Source organism: Polistes fuscatus, unplaced genomic scaffold (assembly GCF_010416935.1).
Source record: "Polistes fuscatus isolate 324 unplaced genomic scaffold, CU_Pfus_HIC Scaffold8, whole genome shotgun sequence".
Lineage (NCBI taxonomy): Eukaryota > Metazoa > Arthropoda > Insecta > Hymenoptera > Vespidae > Polistes > Polistes fuscatus.
Genome location: NW_025113162.1, coordinates 430,418 through 455,713, shown reverse-complemented (window position 1 = coordinate 455,713; position 25,296 = coordinate 430,418). Strand labels below are relative to the sequence as shown.

Here is a 25,296-nt window from a genome sequence, read left to right as displayed (position 1 = left end):
TTTGAAATTAAAAATGATTGCTGGTGAAATAATAGACGAATATCTCAAGGTTTTTATATCTTTTCTCGCAGGTATTCGTACGCCTTTATTATTGCACTATATTTAAATTACATTTCATTGATATTAATGCACTTTTTATCTACCAACGTATACAGTTATATTATAACTCCATTTTTTCTGACTTTCTTTTTGTACCTTATTTTAGGAAACCTGGTGCAAAAGATGGTGGCAACTTTCGCAAAGGAACATATCGATAACAGCGAGATCGTTCGAGCCAAATTTAAGTACGATTCTCATGAAGAACAACACTCAAGCATCGACTATAAAACAGGACATAAGGGAAAAACCATCTACGACATCCGTCACCGAACCAACCGGTATGTTCTCTCTCCGCAAAACCCATAAAAATGAAAAATATAGTTTACGGAAATTGTTGGCTGTTACTATGAAGATTTATCATAGATATGAACGTTACGTGCTTATTTTCAGCAATACAGTTTTCCAGGTAGCAAACTTCTGAAGATGTAAAAATAACATTTACTTGCTTGTTTATTTTTCTTTTTTTTTTTTTTTATTCGTTTCAAGGAATATCCGAGTATATTATAGATATTTTTATAATGAAAATAGTTGTACAAAGGAATACGAAAATTGTACAAAATATTAATAATATTGTATGACGTTAAAAAATTGTTCTCATACTTCGGGTACTATAGGGGTCACTTATCTGAAATTTTCTGACGTTGCATTCCGTTGATATAAAAATCAATTCGATATGCATCCTTCTTAAAGAGGAAAATCTTCGAGGACATTCATTTTACATTGTGACCTACTCTCGAGAAACTGCTACGCTTTACTTTCATGCTGTATAATGGATGATCTTTTATTCCACATTTCATTTTTAAATTCGTCCTTTTACCTTCGAGTATTCGTTCTATCACTTTTTCTTTCCGTTATCATATTCTTATACTGGGTAAGCTAAAAATTCTTAGACCTGTAACTTTAAAATAAAAAATAAAATGAGCCTAGAGAATTTCTTGGCAAAATATTATCAATCGTGTCAGATTTTAAGCAAAGTTTTGTTTTGTTTTTTTTTAGGTAATTAAATTCTTTGACTTGCAGTCTTATAAGACAAACTTAATTTAAAGAGCATAATTAATGATATTGTTGGAATCATTTGGGAATTTTTGACCCTGTACCCTATACTTGAAGTCGAATGAACGATTATTATTTATTTTTCAAATACAGAACTTTGATGTAAAAAAAAAAGAGAGAAAAATAGGATATGAGGATAATATAGAAAAAAGGATTCATATTTTAACATCGAATAAAATAAATTCGATAATTTAATTCCATTATACACGCTACAAATATGAGTTTTATTACAGTGATCACCGAAAGACTAGCACTAGACTTAAACCAAGGTAAAACTAAAGATCAAAGTTTTGGAATGAAACGAGGCAATGATAGGCGCTTAGAATGTCATTAATCGCCATAATAAATATGTTAATCGACGATCGTCACATCGACGAAAGTTTGTTCGATATTGGCTGGAATTTTCGATTGAACATTAGCATCCTCGTAAATTTTTATGTTTCAGGTTAACCATGATAATTTATTCAGATTTCATTATTCATTAACGATATTGATATAAAATCTTAAGTAGGTACTATACATCAATTTGAACCTTTTTCAATCCCTTTTTTACCATACGACCCATGAATTTATTTGTAATGATACTGCTATCTCAAATTCTTATATCAAATTTTATAGGACTATAGTAAACTGGAGTTACTGTAAATTATTTGGAAGATACAACCGTACTTGAAAATCTTTTACAAATGAATTATTACTTTGCTCACTTTGACGTTCGTTAATAACTATCTTTTTACGACCCAATAATGAGACGCAGTTCATAGGTTGAAAACTGCTACTATACATTATAGATACAAGACGAAACTTTGAAGTATATATATCATAAATGTACATATTCCCTTTTTATACATATCATTCGAAGAATAAACATCATTTTCTTTTTAATCATACATACATACACACACACACACACACACATATACGCTTTCCCGACGAAAATATTTCTCTAGATAAAAATATATTTTTAGGAAACTTTTCAAGAAGCTTCCAAACGTTGACTTTGATTTTCCATTCCATTAAGACTATCCTCTAGTACCTCGAACTCTTCAAACTCCATTTTTCCAAAATCACTTCCATTCTTCCAATGATTTTCGTTTATCTGCCACCTTGTCAAAGCACTTTCATTGAATCTAGCGTGAAAAGTTGATTTATTATCCTCGTAATTCCCTAGCTTGAAATCGGCCTTGAATGCTTTACTTTCTTTCTGCTCGTCTTTTTTTGGTTCCAATCCAATAACGACAGGTGGTTCTCTTTTAGTTTCCGTACGAGTTTCCTCTTTATCTTTCTCGTCATTTTCATCTTTATTATCGATGGTAGTAATCTCGATACTTGGGGTTTCAATTATAGTGCATTGTCTCAAATCAGGTACTATTTCGTTTCGATTGGTTATTTTTGCTTGTCTTTCAACTAATCTTCCAGTTAATTCAAGTCGACTGTCACAAGAGTTACTTTTTATAAGCCTAAATTTAACATAATCGTTTTTGGTTCGATCGATTCTCTTGAACCTGTTTTCGATTAATGGTGAAATGAGTGGTCCATTGCATGTGTTAACAACTTTGCCTCCGTAATAAGTTACCGAAGTACCACATTCACGAATTTTCTTCAAAACATCTTGGGACACGTAATGACCAGGTCCACTCTCATCGAGACCATCATCGTCATAATGGCAATCCTCGTCTTCCGAAGACGTGCACTGTACTCCGCTACCAGGATCGGTGTCTGGATAATCACTGGAAACTCCAGAACTAACACTACCTGCATCCCAGTTATGATTATGATGATGGTGATGATAACGAGTAACTTTGTTTTTCGAAGAATTAGAATCGCACGGTGACGTATGTCCACTTCTAGCTTCGAAGGATTGCGCTAATATTCTTGTTTTAGATTCGCTTCGTGGACTTTCCGTTTCTTCTTTGTTTCCGGTCGTCGAAGCAATTGTTGAAGTCGATTTTTCCATGCTCTCGAACATTTTTGTCAAATCTTTTGCTCTGCTTGAACATCTGGATCTAATAAAAAAAAAAAAGAAATCAAAAAACTTCATTGATTTATTTCTGAATGAACAGTTTCGATGGAACTGATTAAATGTTTGAATATACGTACCTTGATATTTCTTCATTCTTTTCCAATACTTCTTCGTAACGAGAATCCGAATCGATACTTGTGAGATCCTTCATGCTAACGCTCTTTCTATTTTTACAATCTTTATCCATATCTAAATTCGAAGATGAATTTTTCTTCTTTAAAGTATCCTCGAACATTCGTCTTACGTTTCTCACGGTGTCAGGATCAGGTAATTCTTCATCAATCAATTCGCGATTAACTCTGATAGGATGATAAAAGAAATGTTTTCGAATCGATGATTGTTTGCTGATTTTACAATTACCGTTATCACACTTTTCGTTACTCTTTCTCGATTCTTGATCGGAATCATCTGTTTTTTGAAGCGTATTTGATACTTTACAATTCGTTTCTGGTCTTCTTTTGTCACTAGCGGATGAAGATTTTCTTTCGATTTGTTCTGCGCGCACAGGTTCGATGATAACAACATTGTTATCCAGAAGAAGTTCCTGAAATGAATATTCTCGAAGATATTGCATGAGACCGTCGTATGTGACATCACCTCTCCCAGTGGTATACATATTTTTACTAAAAACGTTCGATTTAACGATCTTATAACGAACGTGATCGAATTCTGGTGTATCGTTTTGCGACTCGATCGAGTCTGCGCAACTTTTAGATCTCGTTAAATTATTATAATTTTTCTTAGTATCGTTCTCGTCTATATTGTTATGAATCATGTTGGTACAATCCCTATCGTGATCGTTATCATCGACGGATCTTCTTCTAGTATCAGTTTCGATTTCAGAGCCCAAGCCAAGATCCGAACTTTCCGAACGAGCTTCGAAACCTAAACTACCCTTTACAACGTTGCATGCCTTGCCAAGTATGTTCGAAGTTTCCTTGACAATTCTCTCGAATCTACTCTCGATCTGTTTAGTCTTTCCAACAGCTTTCTCTCGAGAGGTTTCATTCTCAAACATGTTCTTCACGTTCTTAACAGATGTTTCCGTTTTCTCCTCTTGAGAGACAACATCCTTCAAAAACAAAGAAAAAGAAAGAAAACAAAAATTAAAGTTAAACAAAAGAAAAAATAAAGTAGAGTAGAAAGATTAGCGAAAAAAAAATCAAACACAATCTAGATTACTTTCTAATAAGAATAATAAAAGAGACAAATCATCCGTCAGTCGATTACCGATGATAAATAACTTACATGAATAGTAGAATTTCCATCGACGACGTCTTTTATTCGTTCGGATTTCAATATCAAATCTTTGGAATCGTTAGATTCGTTTCTAACGTCTCGTATGATTTCACACTTTGGCACATCTTCAACATGAATATCTATTTCCACTGAACGACGATGAGATCTTTTAGTCACGTCGTTATCGACTACTTTAAGAACCTGAGGTCTACGCGACATCTCTTCCTGTTCGTCGTTATCCGAAATCCAAATTGTTGTCGAACCCTCCTCGACTCCCTTCTCCTCCTCTTCGTTTTCAATAGATCTCCAATTGATCTTATGTTCACCGATTGGTGTTACCAAGGCTACACGTGCTCTATAACTATCGTCTTGATCGATTCTCAAGGACGATGACGAAGATCTCTCTTCTTCCTTACTGGTGTTTTCGATCGACGTTGAAATCTCCAAACTTCTTTCCAAGTTTTCTAAATTTTGTAAAGACTCCGGACTATTTTCACCACTACTCGTATTTCGGTCATGTATTTTTAAAAAGTTAACCAAAGAACTTCTTCGCGTTGCTACAACTTCCTCCTCTTTTTCGTCTTCTTCCTCGTCTTCGTTTTCGTTTTCGTTTTCGTTTTCGCGTGGATGCTCGTATTCGTCGTCTTCGTCTTCGTCTTCTTCGTTGTCGTCGATCGAAACAATTTCTGTTTTAGTTGTATCAGTGCCGTGACGTTTACATTTCTCTTCGTCCGTCACGTTCCTACTTTTAACGTTCAACTTCTCATCGATACTCGAAGATAATACTTCTTCCTGATGTTTGTGAACTTGTTGGGAACTTGAGACATCGTTATCCTTTCTTATCCTTCTTATTCTTCTCTCTTCTTCCCTCTGAGGATAATTATTATTCCTTGCATCTTCTTCGTCAAATTCCAATCTGACGTTAGACAATGGTAAAAGATTTAGTACGTCGAAATATTCCAATTCACTCTCGTCCTCGAAAAGGATGCTATCCAAACTACGATGTTCTTTGCGCTTGCGCTTGACCTATGATACGGCACAATGTAAGATAAAGATTTTTTTTCAATTTTATATATATATATATATATATATATATATATATATTATATATTTATATGTATATCAGGAAATAAGATAAAGAAGTAAAAAGTTACGACAGCAAAAAGCATACGTTCGGTTAACACGAAAGATGAACGCTCAAAAATGGATTATTGGATAATTGCTATATTTATTGAGTAAGTAATTTTAATCAATATTAAAAGTATTTTTTACAATTGAATGCAGATAACATTGCACTAATTTGGTACTGTTTTAATTTATAAATAAAATAAGAAAATAATAACATCGAACACGTACAATTTTAATTCCCAATTTAGAAATCAAATGGTCAACATTTATAAACAAATATTCATATAATGACTATTGAATAAAATACTGATGGAATAAAAAGAAATAGTTTGAATATTTTTCTTTGCGAAATAGAAGATAGGAATAGAGATAAATGAATAGATGAACCATCTCATACATTCACGTACTTGAGAGAGAAGAGATTCAGAACCGCATAGGATTCAAATTTGACCTCGTTCGAAGGAATCATGAATTTGAAATAGTACAAAGACGCGTAGAGTTAGTACGTTCATCCTTTGAGAATGAAAGCGCAATGAGTAGCTTCTTTCTCATTAATTCAAAGTCGATAACTTCGAAGAGAAAGAGAGAGAGAAATATGAAGTTTCCTAAAACTTCCGGTTGCTTTCTCGTTAAGTGTTAATCTCACCGAGACTAAATTAAATATTCATGTTAAAACCTGTGTAATGGTTTTGTTCTTAAGTGTTACAGAATAAATGTTCTCAGAAGATAGGATATGCATCTAATCCAGCTGTGTTCAAGCTAAAAGCTTCATAATCAATTTTCTATTAACTTCTTCAATCCAGCTACAACATTTTATTCAAAAATTGAACTTAAATCTTATTGAAAAAATAAATAAGTAATTTTTAATTTAATTTTCTAATCGGAAAATAAATCTCGATCGCCGTAATGTAAATGTATCGGGTTTATCGAAAAGTATTGTTTTTGTAATTTACAAATTAATTTCCTGATATTCATATTAATTTATCTTAATATTATTTTGATTTAATAATAAAATGAATAATATTTCATGAAAATACGTTTAAATGGAAATATACATATATTTAAATAAATAAAAGTATTTCCTTTTAATGAGATATTTTTTAATTCCGGGCAATCCAGTTAAATAGTTTATTATCTTTACTTATCACAAATAAAATGAAACAATAAAAATCTCTGTGTTAAGATTGAAATTATAAATTTAGATTTAAAGAAATTGGATCGATAGATCGAAAGATTAGAATTTACCTGAGTATAGATACAATCGATACTACGATTGCCTTCGGTAGGCCAATTATCCTCGATAATATCCACCAATCCGCTAACCGTATCCAATGTCTGTACACTTCGATAACGTCTCGGTGGTTCTGGCCAGTCGAGAATATTGAGTCGATCTGGATCAGAACGATTTGTAGTTTTCGCCGCGTATGCCAATGGATTAGGTAAAGAAGATAGAATTGGTTGAATTGAGTGCAATCCACAGGCTGATCGTGAATAGCCAGATTTTACCTCATTAAATCTGTCATAAGAATCTGACAAATGTTGCTGACTCTTGTAAAGTCTAAAATCAAAATGGGTAACGTGCGTTATCGATCATTTTTTATCTTTCATACACGAATAACTAATTTTCATATCTACGAGTTGATTAAACATCCGTCTGTCAGGAGTAATATAGAAAAAGTATATTAAAAATAAATACAAAGATAATATATTCATGAATTCACGTAGCGCAAATATTTTTACGTAATAAAACGCTCATCTTTCTTATAAAAAAGAAATTTAATACGATTTAAAATTTTCCTTACAGAACACAACAGTTTTTTCTCATCATAAAATTAAATAATTTAAAGAAAAAACATTGTTAAACGTGTAAGTTATACGATCTTACTTATAAAGAAAAACATTTTATTTTTCTACTCGAACACTTTAGACTCTGACTGATTAGATCATGCTTATGTAAATGTATATTTTTTTTGTTAATCGTATTCACGTATTTGCTCATCGATGAGCGAATGTCAAAGATCATATTCGTATAATGTAGAATATGCGATGACTTACCTATCCTTAAGAGAATTACGATCAATCAATTTGGCCCTTGGTATCAATTGATGCCTTCTGGGTAAATCGAAGCTCGATTCTCCTCCCAATTGGAAATGTCGGGTTTCACGTTCCTGACGAGATTCGTCCTCTGATATTACCGCCAGGCTCCTTGTTCGTTTCAATAATTTTCGTCTGTCCTGTGTTGATTGATTTCCCTGAGAACTTTCGTTACGACTTCCATCTCTAATAAATAATTTCAATTCTTCCGATTAATTTGTTTTCTCGATATTTGCATTGAAATAAAACTAATACGTACATTACCTATCGAAAATTTTTCATGTAAATTCAAAGAAACAGAATATTGATAAGAAAAAATTTGAGAAATGTTTAATTTTTATGGAAATCGGCAAGTGATTTGTAAACTTGTGTTCGGTAGTGCATATAAATTTGTTCCAAGTGCATTATGAAACATAATGCATTCCGTCTCGTCGAACGAAAATTTTCAAAAAGTGAAGAACAGTGAGAGAGGGAAAGAGAGAGAGAGAGAGAATAAAGCGGAAAATAATTTAACTCCCTAGTTGTTTATCCTTTCGTCGTATTATCGATAAAATTTTTCAAGTGGAAGAATGAAAATTGCTTCTCGTAATAAAAATGGAACGTATCTCTCGCTTTTATATTTCATAGTATTTCTCTACGTATGTTCAGGATCGTCATTGAAAACGTACATAAATTATCGAATATCGGATTAATCGTTATATCGGATTACTGATAGACATTCATTTTATTCACGTCTATTGTTATATTAAAATACAATATTTGAATGTAACAAAGCCTTTAACGATGGATGCAAATGCATAACGAATTGTTAATGAATTAGTCTCGAGTAATATATCGCATTGAGATCAAACTTTTCACATTCAAAATGATATTAAAAGTTTTCCTGCGAGTATTGTCTACTTTTTTCTTTCGCATAATATTTTCTAGCCTTAATCGCATTGAGTCGTTAAAATAGTAGAACTTTATTCTTACAACGTAATTATCTTAATGCAATCTACAAACGTTTGAAAACATATTATCCAAATCAATAACAACGCGTATTTCACTTTACGTAATCATTGATAAAACAGCCTTTTGTTTTTAACTGGTTTCAGAAATACTAAGGTTATAAAACTTCAACGAAAAGAATAAGACACATAAAAGAATGACCGAGAATAGTACGAATTAATTGTTTAATTATCAACAGACCACACCCGGTACAAATGATCCTTGCCCTTTAAAAGCCAGATAATAAATCTTCGTAGTTTTTTTCTCTCTTTCTTTTTTTTTCTCTTCTTATTTTTGCTTTTCAAAACATTAAAAATAAAATGCACAATTTTCGTGTATGATGACATTCGTGTTTTTTCTTTTTTTTTTTTATTGTTCTGTCTGTTTTGTTTATTTAATTTACATACGAAAGATGTTCTTTTAATCGTTATTTTCTTTGCCAGCAATTTTATATGATATATTTTTTGTGTAATTATTCGTAGAATAATCGTTAAAAGGTAGAAGCGATAAAAGAGTAAAACTTTCGTGTCGTTCGTTTAATTCTAATCGATAAAGTATCATTCATGCGAAATTTCCATATATATATTTACATATCAACGTTTACTATCACCACGCCTTTTCAACTACTGTTGTACGATCATTATTTTAAGTTTAATCGTCCTACGTTGTTCGTTTTACAAATGCCATAAAAAAGAAAAGTATGTCTTTATTTCGAAAATAATGAAAATATCTCGTGAGGCATTTATTCTATGAGAAAAATTTTTCGGCAAGTTTGTTTGTTCGTGAAAAGGACTCCATTATGATGCACAATTTTTGGCATGAATCGAGAAACATAATTTATAAAATTTTACAATAACAAACACCGTGTCTAACAATGGAAACAAAATGTATACATATTTAAACATAGCAAAAACTAAATTTATGTAAAACTAAAATCTGGCACATGATATTCAACAAAATCATTTAAAAAAATTATTTTTCTGAGTTCCAACTTTTTGAGATAAAAAGAAATATCCTGTATGAATAAAAGTAAATAGTAAAAAATATTCCGAATAATATGATATTTTAAAACTTTGCTTATAACGGCTTAAGTGAGTCTATTGTATTGCCACGAATGGTTTCTTTTTAAAGAAAAAGAAAAAAACAGGATCTCGCATTTCTCAGTCATCGTACATAAAATGATTCTGTCTATGCATTTTAATAAGCATATAAATGAAATCAGATAAAAACGATTCCAAACTCTAAGGTACGAGAAAATGACATCATCATTGTTGTATCTTTCTACCTTGGTCATAAAAAATTATTCTAATCAGAAGCATGACGATATTAAGATTGAAGCAAAAGATATACTAGAAGAAAATTGGTGTCAAGATCGGCTCGTACGCATCGTAAAGTGTGCATGGAATAATTATTAGATTGATGAGAATATAATTTCGATTTTCACGTATCGAATTTACGAAATTTATACAGTTTTTATACCGAATCATTTTTGAATAATTAAAGTTGAATTTGTTCAACTATCTGTGTTATCTTACGAACGATTGATTTATTAATAGCTTTTAAATTATTTATTTTAACAATTAAATGATCTTTATTATTTTTAATGCTTTTGTTCTCGTCACAAAATTTGTTGAGCAAATTCTAATTTAAATTTATATAATATAATCGTGCACAATAATTTTTTGTTCTATTCTCAATTAGAAATTTTAACATTTGACGATACTAAAAATAATGATATAAATAAAAATCAATCATCTGTAAATTCACCCTTTAAATTATTATTTTACGTGATCATAAATAGATAAAAATAAACAAGAAAAATTCAGCACTAATCGTAAAATAATACAAGCCACAAAATTAATTTTACACCAACTTAATACAAAAATAAGAAAGGTGAATGATTAATAAAAAAAGAAAGTAAAAGAAAAATTCAAACTTTAAAGAAATGATCTCGCATTCTTTATCTTTAAAAGTTTTACGAACACAAATGCAACTGAGAACAATGTTCATTAAAGCCTTCGTAAATTGAGATCTCTCAAAGAAACGAGTAAAAAGTAAGCTTTTTCACGGCATTCTAGAAAAACACAAAGAAAGGTTTTCATCTTATCAAGAAAGGAACGTTTTCTTCTCACGACGAGGGATTACAGAAAATCTTCGAAGCATTCTTACTCCTCCACCTCCTTCTATTCTTCTTACCCCCCTTCTCAAACTGCTTTTTCGTTGCTTGTTTTAAGGCTTTCTCAGCGACGATCGAAACCTTCAATCAGAAAGCTTTTCTCTATCGATAAGGACACCTACTTTCGATATTTGACCTTAAACTCTTCTTAAATTAAAATATATAAGACATCTATCACTAAATTCAAATTGCTTTTTTATCGATCGTGGCAAACAAAATTTTTCATTATAAAATCGAATGGAATTAAAAAAAAAAAAAAAAATATTTTTCATTATTATTATTAACTTAAGGTATTAAGAATCGAACTATAAATAAATTTCTATACATTAAATTGTAGTAATCGAAATAACTGAATAAATCTCTATTCAGTAAATTATTAAAAAAGGAAACATTATAACAATGAGCATAATGGATTACAAGCAGGAAGGACTTTAACGATCGTAACGAAAGACGGAGAAAAATAAAGGAAAAAAAAAGATAAAAAATAGGAAAAAAAATACGAAATCGTTGTCTCTCGAATCCTTGAAGAGAATCTGAGAAGCAAGCAGCGTATCGTTGTCTCATTGTATTCGCCTTAGCACGACTTACGTATCGTTACGTAAGTTTATCATTTCTTATCTCAATCATCATCTACCCAACGATTTTTTGGTTCATGCTCGTTCGTTTTAGATTTAAGACGCTTATTGGAATTCAGTTCTTCTTTTTGTCGTCAAAATTTCTTTGATCTTTCAACGAACGAACAAAAAGGAAAATTATTTTTACAAGGTCATTGAATATACCTTGCCATAAGTGAAATAATACTGACGTCATTTTTTTTTAGCATACTGCACGAAATTTATATTTCTCATTTTACACGTCACGAAGGTCTATAAAGAAATAAATCAAAATGACGTTGTGGTTTTCTTTATCGAATAAAACCACAATAGTAATCATTCATTCGTTTTCTTTTATGCATTTATATTAATATTTAAATACGTGTTAATAAATTTAACAAATTTCACACCTCGCGTATGTGTTGACGGGATTTTTTTTTATCTTTTTATTTTTTTTTTCTTAAGCAAAATTTTTCGTGAGGAAGGATAGGTTGACAAGATGAAACGAAAGTTTGATGGGAGCGTAACGAAAATGTAATGTAACAAGAAAAAGAAAGAAAATTTCCTTATGCGTAAGAAAAAGTAATAAGAAGGAGGATAGAGAGGTAGAATATAAGGAAAAGGAAATAAAGTAAAAGTGAGAAAAGCATTTTTTTTTTTCAAGGTGATATCTTCCAAAAAATAATCACATTTTTATGAGAAAATTGTAATTTTGAAAATTTCGAGCAAACATTGAAACGTAACTGATATTTACATTTCACGTTTTAAACTATCGCGAACAAACAAATAAATAAAATAATATTTTTATATGCATAAATTATTTTTATTATCTTTAATCATAATTTACGACTGTTCGAATTCTATCTCTGTCGCTTTTTTTATTTTTATTTTTTTATTTTTCAAAATCGTCGATAGAGTACGATAATAATGAAAGAAATTTTACTTTCATCTTTTGATATCTAACTGCACAATTAGTTATTTTATTAATTTCATTTTTGAACGACGATAAAATAATTATCAAAGTCGTTGATGATTTCTTTTTTTATTTCCACTTTTTCCTTCATTTATAAAAGGAATATAAATATCTTTTCTTTTTCAAGAACTATCCTTCGATTAGTTTCTTGAGAAAAACGTCAATGGTTGAAGAAGAGCTTATCGACCAACGCTGAATTTTAATTAATTTTAAACGTCGTGTAAGAACTCGATAGAAAAATGTACGTCCATTTTCTTCGGTCTTTGCACGAATCCGATTGATATTCGAATCGTTTATCTTACTTCACCGAAGACTAAAAGTATTACATCTATACTTTCAATCTTTTCAAAGAGACAAATGATCAAAAATGTTCGTATCAATGATATGTATATATTTCTCGAGTTGATTTAAAATTTAAAAAAAAAAAAGAAAAAAGGAAAATAAATACAAAAAATGTACGCACACGTATACACGCGTCGCATAAATTGATTTGTAAATAAACGAAAGGATAAGGATAATTAAATAAAAAATTCATAATACGTGATCTTTCGCGGATATGATTAACGGTTCGAGAGAATATTCCTTGAGAATGAAAATGAATTTCGATTTCCGTTCGTATAGAACGTTGAACGTTGTCATTGCAATTGACCGCGGGTAACAACTGCACGCAGGTAAACGCGGTAGGAATATCCTATGACAGGAGACCGGAAGAAGTTCCGTGGTTTGAACAAACGTTCGATACTTGACATCCGAGAGTCCCTAGGCGAATATATGTAATATACCTTCTGCTCTTTCAAAAAGTCAACGTGGAAGGCTCGAATTAACACGTAAAAGAAACGTTATCCCCAGGGAAACGTTGTAAAATAAAAAACGTGAATGTTTGTTACATTTGTTATCAAAACTTCTACCCGCACGAGAGTTATCATTCCATTCTATTTGATTCTCATTTTATTCGATACTAAAAAGATTCCAATTTTATATTACAAAAACCATACAAAATAATATTTAAAAAAAAAAAAAAGAAACTAAAGACAAAATTTAACTCGAATAAAATTATTCACAAATTACTAAATAATTGTAGCATAATGAAAATTATCTTTCATATCACGCGAAACGTAAAAATAATAAAAACATTTTTTAATTTGACCAATCATCTTCGAATAAAAATATCTAAAAGTAGTTAACGCTTGAGACGCAGGTAAATGATCATATAATACGGATCGGAAAACACTATGATGATCCAAGGGGAACGACGTTCGTGTCATCATAGAAAGGAACTATGAATATCAAAAAAGAAAATAGAAAGAAGATAAAACAAAACCAACGAAAAAACGAGACACAAACTAATTATCAAAACGAATTAACATAAACTCTCACCAGGTTCCTTTTAGCAGATTTATTTCTTGCGGACTACTGATAATCGTTCGATAATGCTTATTTAATAATACTTAAATTAAGACAGTTCAAATAACTCGACTAAATGACACATAAATGGAATGAAATTTCACAAAGCACTATTTGAAATTTCTATTCGTGATCTTCGATCAAAGATGATGGATTCTCTCTTCTCTTCAACGGAGCACCGGCTTTTCACTTTCTCGTTCGCGGATCGACTGACGGATATCGTGTAAGCAACACGAACGATCGTCGTTTCTGTGCACCTGTCCGTCCTCATACACGGATACTAAAGTAGTAGTTAACTATGTGTGCGTGTGTATGTTTTTCTACTGTGTGCTACCAGCAGAATCGTAGTTCTTATTTGCACTTAACGTTTGACCATTTTGTGGTGGGAGTAGTCAATGACGTCATTACTTTACACGAACCAATGATCATAATTTACGAAAGTTGATCTTATTGCTAATTGCCTCGAGCGATCATACAAAAAATTTACTTCCTAGTATCGTTCAGATCGTTTAGAAATGTTTTATGGTTAAATAAAAATAAAATCAATTTTATTTCATTGTTCTGTTTCATGGAAATTCTTTTCTTTTGTTTTTATATAATACTCAATTATCTTGTTAATATTAGCACGCAGCGTAAGTATAAAAAAATCTTTATTTTTGTTGAAAGTATAAGAATTCAATTATTTTTGTTTATAATATTTCAATTTTATAATAAATATTTCGAAGAAGTTTGAGATGTTTTTATTTCATGTAAAATAATTTGGTCACAGTAGGAGCGTAATTTACATCTATCGTATTATTTTAATCCTGATCGATTTTGCTTTGAAATCTTCTTAAAGCTCTTCTTCTCTCGTTTCTTCATCTTCTGAAGACTCTAACTCCGAGGATTAATGTTTGCACTTCCAAAGAGAGTAATTTAGGGTATTAGTGGTCATGTCTAGTTTATCGTACAATTTTGTTCATCACCATATATATACATGTCGTATTGAATTTCTCATAAATAGAGAGGTAAAGTGAGAAATCTGATTTTCCTTTATTCGCATTCATACCAAGTTCCAAATCGATTTTAAATTAAGGTCGATGAGGTACCCAAGAACTTATAGCAAATACAATCAAACTTATTCAATCTGATCTGAATTAATCGTTCTATCGATTTAATTTAATTTTAAAAATTAAAATCAATTAAATTGGATTTGCAAAAAAAAGAAATATTTTTACGAATATCGAGATAAAAGGAATGTTTGAAGAATACAAAAAAAGAGAAAATACGAAGTTTTTATTATTCTAGACATTGAGACAATCTCGTGTCACGGTCATCAACCGTACTCAATGTTAGCTTTTGACGAAACTCGTGTTATTGATTATGAGAATCCTTTTCGAGGGTCGAATATATAAACGACCGTGTGCCAGATTTTAATCAGTTTTAGCAAGGACCTTCTTGTGTGTACAATTTGTGTTTGTATTATGTGAACGACAAGAAGAATCGATAAATTAAATAATCTTGCTTATTATTTAATATCCTGAGTCATCTCAATTAACGTGTGTATTGTGCAGGTATATTTATAGATAAATATATACGCAAGTACTCTTCTCAATTTCATTATATCACACAGGAAATTCAAATATCATTTATTTTACGCGTAAGCAAAAAAAAAAGAAGAAAAAAAGGGGAAGGAAATGCAAAAGGGAAACAAGATATTTTGTTAAGAACGGTTAACAATTTCTCTACTCATCCTTTTTTGTTTTTTGTTTCTTTTTTGTTTTGGAAAGAGAAAGAGAAATCACTGTAAAGTACATTTGCTCTCGAGATGTTATCTTAGAAAGTAGAAGACCCCGGGAGCGTAAAAACTTTAAGTGTAATAAATAAAGATGTAAATCAGCGCAGAAGGGCAAGTTTGGGGATAAACGAAGGGAATAAGGAGGATCAAATTTAGCTATCTCTTTTCAAGCCCGAATGAAAAATGTGATTTGTTATTATCGTTATCTGTCGCAAATTTCGCACACGAGGATAAAAAGATCTTTAGAAAAAATATGGATCTTCGGAAGATTTAAAATTACTCTTTTAAATACGATTTTGAAAATAAATAGGCAAAGGTTCTTTCGAGAATTGTAATTTGAAATTTTGAAAATAATTGTAAAGTGGGATCATCATTTACTAGATTTACATATTTGCCTCCTTCGATTTAGATGATTCTTCTTCTAAACCAGATTTTCTTGAATGATGTCACAACAATTTTCAAATAATTTTAAAAGTTGACGTAGTGTCAAGGACGCGAAAGGCACCGAACGGAACGACCAAGTTGTTTTACGTCTATCGCCTTCTCTATGCCTACGGAAGCATATTTTTCATTTCGTTTCACGAGGTGAAAATCGGATTTATCCTAGGCAGAGAACGTCATCTCTGTTCGTTCTTAATTCGAACGTGACGAGGACAAATTTAAATGACGCATCCGTGACATTTACTTCTTTTTCGTTTATTTTTTTCTATTTTTCTTTTTTTTTAATTTCAATTATTTTTTATTTTATACCGAACGAATTTATTTCGTGGGAGAAAATTTAAATCGAACGAAATCAAGGTTTTGATTCGTTTAAAAAAAAAACAAATTGCGTCAGAGTTTAAAATACAATTTATCAAATAATTCGCAACATTCATTAAATTTGTTATTACGTAATAATTTAGAGCTTTTTCCATAATATAAAGCCGAGAGTTATATCCATTAGTTTCTCTCCATTAGTAATTAATATAATATATATATAGATATATATATATTTATTTAGTTATGCCAGAACTAGACGCAAGGGTAACATGATGGATAATTAGCGAATGGGATACTCTAATTGGCTTGCGGTATAATCGTATAGCACTTACGCTATAAGATAAATGCATACTCATGTCCCACTTTTCGAACAAATCGTTTGTGAATCGTAAAGTGTACTTAAAAGGAAGAGAAAAAAAGCAAAACAATATAAATATATATGTACATACATCTTTCGTTAATTAAAAAATTTTTCTTTACAACAGGATGTGAAAAATATATTCGACGAATACCTAATTTCTATGTTTTATCTTTGTTTTTTTGACTCATCGTTACCCAAAGATTCCGTATAAAATTACAAAATTGAACAAATAAATCTCATTTCTGTGGTACTTTAGAAAAATAAAAGTGATCCGAAAAATGTATTGTATCAACGCTTAATTTCATTTATTCGACATGTGTATTTATTTGTGTGTATGCATGTGTAACGCGTTCAACGAATCGAAAAGTTCTCTAGCAGCCAATGTCACGCGAAACCACGAATAAGAAAGTATAACCATAGAACACTCCGGGTTGGGTGCCATTTACTCTTCTAGTTCTGTGCACAACACAACACTTTCCTAAGTGTCACTCTGCTTCCATTTTCTTTTCTTTTCCTATTTTTTGTTCTGTTCTTTCTTTGCGAGAGATATCAATTTCGTTATACCGCGTATTCCTCTTTCTTTCTTGTACACTTCTCTTTCTCTTTTATCGTTTCTTTTTTCTTTTTTGTAATTTTTGATCATTTTTTTCTCATTTTGCTTTTATACTCGTAAATATATTAACATGTAATTAACAATACAGTTAATTAGTCTCCAGTTTCATCATTTTATCTAATTTTTTAATTTTTATTAATCATTCTATACATAATTATTTTGGAAACTGGGACGGGTTACTACTCTTCTTTAAATAAAAATAGAAAAAAATGATAATGAAATAAATCACGTGGTATAATAAGACCGAGCTTCTTATGACCTTATTTTTTATGTTAATACACCGATACACTAGCCAGGTGCAACTTCAATTTATTTTTTAATGCAACCTAATTTTTGTTTTTTTTAAACTAAACGATTCCTATTATTATTCTGCGTACAAAAGTACTAATCCAAGGTCATTGAAATGTCAATACTTTACAAGATATTTAACATTTTATATCGTTACTTTACATATACAATAGTTGTCAACTCGTTGTAGTATTCTGTGATCAAATTTGTATAGTTGCGTAGTTTCTCATAATTAAGAAGAAAAGAGGATTTAATCTCCTTTTTATCATTTTCCTAATTGGTATGAATACTTTTGTACCTTCTAATTGTAAGATAAATGAGATCGTTCTACTGTGAGATAAAATAATTATAATAATAATAATAATAGAAATCTTTTATATGTTTTAAGAAAGATATCATTTTATGGACGTGAAAATCTTGTTAAGAAAGACGACAATTAAATATGTATATGTTAGTATATATGTGAGCATATATCGTGCAACCGATTATGGAAAATTAGCTCAACTTTTGCTAGTTAACAATGTCAGACTGACATTCATCTGCTTATTTGATCGTATGTCTGTGTATATGATTATTCATCGCACGCTTTCTATGACGAGTTAATAAAACGCGTTCACTTTTTATACTCTAAATCTTAGAATTTCAAGATACGGGCTATAAACTGTCTTTATTTTGAACAAGCCAATTTTTCAATTTCAACGTCAATCGTAAATATAGAATTAAAGTATATACGTTTACTTCGTAAACGAATTAAATATCGTCTAAACGTCTAAATTTACATATATCATAGAAAGATTTAATCTCAAAACTATTGAATATAGAAACGTTCTCTCGATGAATTCGATATTTTTACTTGGATGTTTTTCTGTTTAGTTATTGAAAAATACAAATATTTACTTACGTTTATACTTGTTTTTTTCTCTTTCTTTGTTTATTTTAGTTTTATTATCGAATATAGAACGCGAACGCGGAGAGATCAATTTTGTTCGATTTGTTTGCGTTAATCGCAATCGAGATTAAAAAAAGGAATCTTTTAGTATCGCGTGCTTACTCGAAACAAACTGGGAACAGAACCAACCAACAACCACCCTCTCCCCCGTTTCCCTTTTAAAACGATGAATCACTATGTTACCAAGGGTAACCACTGTGTTCCATGCGAAACAAATGTATAACAGTCCCATGTAACACTCGAGGAACCCAAATGACCCTTCACCTGCCGTCATTTGAATTACCTAGCAGCAATCTGGTTGTTCAGCCACCGCGTAATATACAACCTACGATGACTCACAAATGACAATACTTTTAATACAACATACGGGAGGAATATTTCTTTACTTGACAATTTGAAAAAAATATAAACCCTCATACAAATTCATACCAATGATATTAGATGGGTGGAAAATTTATTTGGATTTTTTATTTTTATTTAAAATTTGACTCTTTAAACGATTGGCACGAGCGATCGATAATTTTAGATTGGTAGAAAATAATTGGAAATTATTATATATTATTAAATATTTAAATATTCAATTAAAAATATATTCAAATTTTGTGCTTGGATTTTTTTAATAATTATATTTTATTCAATTATGATCATATAATAAATCACTGAGAAGGGTAAACTATCGAAAATATAATTTTGTTTTTATTGTTTAGTATTGTCGATTTTAAATCCTTTAATTGATCATAAAAAAAGAAAAACAAATTCTTACAATTTTATTGTGTGAATTAAAATTATTTTAACCTACATTAAATTCGTTTTTAAATTATATAATACTAGAAATATTTTCGAACCAATTTGAAGAGATAAAAGAAGTATCTTTAAACTTTCTTTTTATCTCTCAAAGTTTATCGAAAAAAATCTTCAAAATATATTTGTGCCAGGTCGATTAATCTGTTTGTAAAATCAGGCAAATGTTCGAATTATATTGAGTGAAAAGTTTCAAGCTTTGGAGAATCAATTAGGAAGTTATATGGAAGACGGCTTAAACTCGATTACTCAAAACGTCATTACGGATTCCACGTGGTCACCGAGGCGCACTTTATCGGTGAGAAAACCACTCGGAGAAATTAATGGTTACCAGAAACCAGACGTGAAAGCAAGAAGTAATCCGAGAGGGAAACAAATGCAATACGAACCATCAGATATCTCTGACACAGTCGAAGATGTCTGTCTGTAAAACCAAATCGATCGAAATCTTTTGCTCTCGTTAGCATTTCAATTTTATTCATTCATTTTTAACCAGGAACGCGACATTTATTCTATATTCGTTTACTAATATATATATGAATTATTTATTTTTATATAATATATTTCCGAAACATATATTTTCGATTATCATAAAATCCAGTTCCATAAGTTTTACGAATGTCCTTCCTTTTATCTATGAACATAGATATCACATACTTTATCCAGTCTCTCGTATATAAATTGGATCTTACATATCATATAGAAGATTTTCATCTAAAGATGTCAACAAAAATATTTTTTCAAATGATTCATATTAAAATAAAATTGAATATTTTTGTTTAATCGTAACTTTAATCATTTGTGGCATCTATCAAGAGACGCTCCTTGTATTAAAATTCTTATCTTTTCCCATGAGTTAAAAAACTTTGAAAATTCTTCGATAATTATAATAAAGACTATCGGAATACGACGAACTAAAAAGTTTTTCAAGCTGAAAAGACCAGGATAGGATATAATACGCTTTTAGGTTTGAGAGAAGAACCTTCTTACCTAATATGTCTATCAAACTTAATATTTTCCACGCTTCGAAGATGGCCGTCTTTGTGTTAATTTACGTAATCTTTTACCATCCTCAACTACGAAGGAAAATAACTTAGCCATACGCATACATATATCTATAAAAACATCTACTAATATCTTACATATAACGAACTCGTTATTACGTAAACGAGAAGATAATTTTGCGGATGAGTACAAATTGATTCTAAGCCGTAATACCAATAGACTTGAATATGTTAAGATTCGTTATAAGAAAAGCGTAAAAAGATAAAATTATAAAAAGAATTTGTGGACTTTCCCTTTATCGACCAGTAAGATCAAATGACGAAAGAAAAACAACTTGGAGATAGTTTCCTATGATTAAAATTGAATACAAACACTCGTCTTGAGTTACAGAAAAAAAATTCATTATTAGCGAGAAGAAAAGAGAAAGAAGTTCAATTGAATGATCTATTTACATTTTTCCATTCGTGAAAAGATGAGATAATTGAGAACGTTAGAGTATGAGAAATTGTTAGATAAAAATTATTTTTCTAGTTTAACTTGATGTAATTCATGTAATAAAACTTAGCTAATAATTTTATGCAATTTATATACATTTTTACGGGGTGTAATACATGATTTCATCATATTTCATATTTTTCCATGGCTATCGAGTTATTTTTAGTGTATAGAATTCTACAATTTTTTATTATTTCTTTTTTTTTCTTTTTTTTTTTGCATAAATTGACTCCACGTGAGATTCTGAATAAACAGAAGTATTTAAGCATTATTTTGAAAAATGATTAACGATATTTTGAAATAAATGTCTGGTTATTCATGCAACTGTAATGAGTGGCATATTTATTTTTAATGATGTTAAAAAGAATGTTTAAAGTAAAGGATTAATGGTTCAAGGTGGACCACATATTCGCGATCATATTTTTGTCGCAATTGCAATGATTTCACGTGCGTGTGAATTTACGAAAAATAAAAAATATATATGAAGTGATCGAGTTAAATGAAATAAATAGTATTATGTAATGGTATTATCGATATAAATGATTATAAACTTTCAATTTGGCATAAATTTAATAGTTCAATAAGAATCTGGTATCGAGTGAATCAAAAGGGAAAAGTGAGTTCAAATGGAAAATCTTTATACTCGAGAGATTCAGGACAACGGATCTTCCATAGTACGCCGAAATTTTCCTATGCAATTTCCCCGGAGGCTCGAAACGAACTTGGCCCGATTTTGGCCCGATACGCTAGAATTTGTGTTGATACTTTTTTTAACTAAAGAAATTCGATTGAAATTCTAACAAAAAAAATGTAAAGCGTTTTACTTTATTTTTATCATTTTTTACTTTTAATACTTAACACAATTATAAACTTCTTAAAAAGCTTTTTTATATAATGCATCATAAAAGATAGTGAAGGATCGCGGTATTAGCTATTTTGAAGAAAGAAAAAAAGTTACTAGGCTGCAGCGATATATTTGAACAAGGTTACACTTGAAAGTAGTAAAGTAAAGGATAAAGTACTGCTTGAATGAAGAAAAAGAAAGAGAAGGAAAAACCTTCAACCCAGAAAGCTATGTTTTTCGAATATGTATTCTTTCATGAACCGTAGTTCATATAGATCCTTTAATATTTAGATCAAATTTTGTGAATATTAAAATTGAGAGATGCAGAAGAAAATAACATTAAAAAATATGATTGATTAAACAATTTGTAGTCGAAATATATAATTTTAATGAAGCAATATCAACAATATTTTAACATGAAAATAAAAAGAAACTTAGGTTATCAAAGAATAAATAACCGAAATACATAATTTTGATAACTTAACATCAACGATACTTTTCGAGACTTAAAAGCAATTTTTTAATTTTAGAAAAGAGAGTAGTAATAAAAAAAAAGTAAAGAAAATAATATAATATGTACCTGTCGTTGTTGTTATTGTCTCCTGCATCACGATCGACGAATTCCATCGTGACTTGATAATAAACTATTTTAACAACGAACATCGCGAGAATTATTAGCGCGCGACTATGCGTGCGATCTCGAGCACACTGACATTTCGTTTGCGTTTTTTTCGAAGCTTTCGGAGCACGGAGTGTTAGAGAAATGAAAAAAAAAGATCGAAAGAGTCCGATAGAGAGGAGTAAGCAACTTTCCATGCCACCGACGAGAATGTATTTTAAAGGTGCGTGTGACAAATTCGTACGTGCATGTACACCTATGTGTGTGTGTATCATTCTTTGTTTATTTTTGCAGTGTATATGTCGTGTACTTGTATTTTATGTGTGTGTGTGGGCAAATGATTGCCATACAAGTGCATACTGAAAACGGATATCCTGCGTTCCGCTACCCTTATACCCCCCAACTCTCCCCTTTGTTCCCACTTCACTCAACTCTAATGCTCTTTCATCTGAGTGACTGTATGTAGACACAAATACACGCACACATACGTACATGTTATACAGGAACTTTGACTAATTATCAATTCCTCTTCGCGGCATTTACTTTGTGTTTATTGAACGGATAAAATTTGGTATTGCGTTTGAAATATTTCTGCCGAACTCAAACGATTCAATTGATTTTCTATAAGCCAATATATTTTCGTATGTGTATAAAAATATTACGTGTAGCTTTAAAATTATAAGATTATACTTATTAGAATAATTGTATAATTTATCGTTTAAGATTATACAAAATTTCAGGTACGAAGTAATTTATTTGGTGGTGATTAAATTAAATTAAATTTTTCAAAACTGCAGACGCGCAAGTGCGTGAGTATAAAGTTTCAAGACATCATTAAAGGATAAGAAAACTGATGAGGCATAAATTTTGTCGGTAAATTAGTGCTTGTTATCTAATCTCAAAAAAGATAATTTAGACTAAATTAAACGACTAAAAATACATAAAAGAAAAAAAGAAAAACAAAAATTAAAATTCGTGCGAGAAGGGAGAAGGGTTTATAAATTGCGAGAAAGATAACAAAAATTTTGATGGTTGTAAAAACTGCGATAACGTTAATACGCTGAACGTATAAATGAGCTTTGGATAATCTATTAAAATATTATAACATAATTGCGATCAAATCGTAGTCACATTTACATAAATTCATTCCTTAAATGATGTATTTATCATAATTTATTACATAGACGTATTTATTATAATTATTGTACATTTTTAACAAATCTGAAGAAGAATTTTCTCAACGTGATAATGTATTTGAAACGAAATTTACGTTGAAATGAAGGATAATTTTGAATTCATCTTTGGATCTACGCGTAACTAGGAATTTCTCGAGAATTTCAGAAGCTTTGTTAATTAGAGAAACGCCCAGATAGATACATAATTTACTGAAACTTTTAATATATGTATATCCGGTTGAAATGAGAATTTCTTTAAAGTGAAACGAAATATAGAAATTTAACATAAGAGAAATGAATGATATCAATCAATACGATATGCACGTAGAAAACTCAATGAAATTGTAGTCTCGCATTCGATTTTACGACAGGTAGACTATAGTTAAAGCATATACAGGGTGTCCCATACGTAAATACAAAATATTTTAATGCAATTTCGATGGTATCAGATGACAAGAATATTTTGATGTTGGTCATTTTATTCTTTGTTTGAAATCATTAAAATTTTTGTAAAATATATTTTTTGCATCATCATAATCGAAGGATATATTTAGGTATCCTGTATTTAGTGAGACACCTTGTATATTCTATTGTATAGATTGGGCTGTTGTTTTTGTTTGCACGAACGAACGTGCTTGGCTTGAAATTTCTTTCTTGATTCGATGAAACAGAAACTTCACAAAGTATATATCGATTAACTCGCTTGCGTTTAATTAAAAGACACTTTGTCTTTCTAAATTGTAGCAATTAGAAGTTCCTCAATGAAAGCCATCATTTTAAAAGTAAGAACTAACGTCAGATAAATCAAATTTAATCGTATTAAGGAATTGAGTATTCAATGGAATACGGTCGGTTGTTTTTCTAGAAAAGTCTTACGTACAATTTCATCCTTACTAAAGGATTTTAACGGTTCGTACTTCTGCTCTTAAACTGAATGCGAAGTCTCTACGAAGTTCGCGTAATTAGACCAAAACCGTGTTAATAAGCAGACGCTGTTACGACCGTAGCAACGCGAGCTCAACTAATTAAGTATTAATCATTTCTAATCGTAACGCAAAAAAGAAAAAAAAAGAAAAATATTCCGTCCGACTTCAAACTTTTTAAGATTCTTTTTGAACTTTGCTATATATATATTATTTATAATAATATTCGCACAAAAATAAAAAATCTTTGTTTATTTATTTAAACAAATAAAATATACACTAAAAAACGATTGTTATTTAAATGACCAGTATTTTTTTTAAATTTCGTGTCAATATTTTGTCTGAAAAATATTTGTTTTAGTAATGGTACATAAATACTAATTCAATAAATAACAACAAAAAGAAGTGAAATAAAACATGGAAAATACGAGAATGACAAGTCTAAGAAAATTACATGCAAATTGTTGCAAGAACGTTTAAGCTGCGTAACAGACGCTAAGTATAATATAATAGTAGTCTGTCTGAAATTAGGTGTAAATGAATTCGCGTCTGGTTGAAGGAATTTAGCGCATCAGAAATGATCTACGTATGTAACGTACTTACATACATATGTATGTACATATTTGTACATGCTTGTGTATTATTAACATGTAAGAGTATGGACTTTCAAGGAAGGAAAAAAGAAATAAAAGTTATCACACTCACCGATGGCATCTTTGTCGTTGTCTTTCATGAACCCATAAAGCTTCTCCAAGACTATGGGTGCCACTCTGTACTCCACCCATGGTCGTTTCTCGTAAACGAGCAGACCTGTCGTAAATCCATAACCATTAGACTCCTTGCCAAAGCTATACTATACTACCTTCACGTGATCATTATTATTTCTCATTTATCAGGTATCGATTTTTTATTTCTCTT

At 30.4% G+C, this 25,296-nt stretch overlaps 1 protein-coding gene across 1 annotated transcript; it reads right to left on the bottom strand.

The window, feature by feature from the left end:
- Nucleotides 1-1,306: 1,306 nt before the first annotated feature.
- Nucleotides 1,307-25,163, bottom strand: LOC122524922 (protein javelin). Its single transcript, XM_043647443.1, has 6 exons — nt 25,084-25,163; nt 7,598-7,822; nt 6,788-7,100; nt 4,424-5,440; nt 3,253-4,247; nt 1,307-3,158 (listed from the first exon to the last, which is right to left on the bottom strand). Exons 1-6 carry the CDS (start codon nt 25,161-25,163, stop codon nt 2,129-2,131), a joined length of 3,660 nt encoding a protein of 1,219 aa, XP_043503378.1. The 3' UTR covers nt 1,307-2,128.
- Nucleotides 25,164-25,296: the final 133 nt, after the last annotated feature.

Bases quoted from the DNA above. Each gene is read 5' to 3' on its own strand.
- LOC122524922 (XM_043647443.1), bottom strand. From the start codon at position 25,163: ATGGGTGGAGTACAGAGTGGCACCCATAGTCTTGGAGAAGCTTTATGG. The intron at 7,823-25,083 runs GTGAGTGTGATA...ATTATTTATTAG, and splicing joins CAACGACAAAGATGCCATCG to AGATGGAAGTCGTAACGAAA. The intron at 4,248-4,423 runs GTAAGTTATTTA...TTGTTTTTGAAG, and splicing joins ATGGAAATTCTACTATTCAT to GATGTTGTCTCTCAAGAGGA.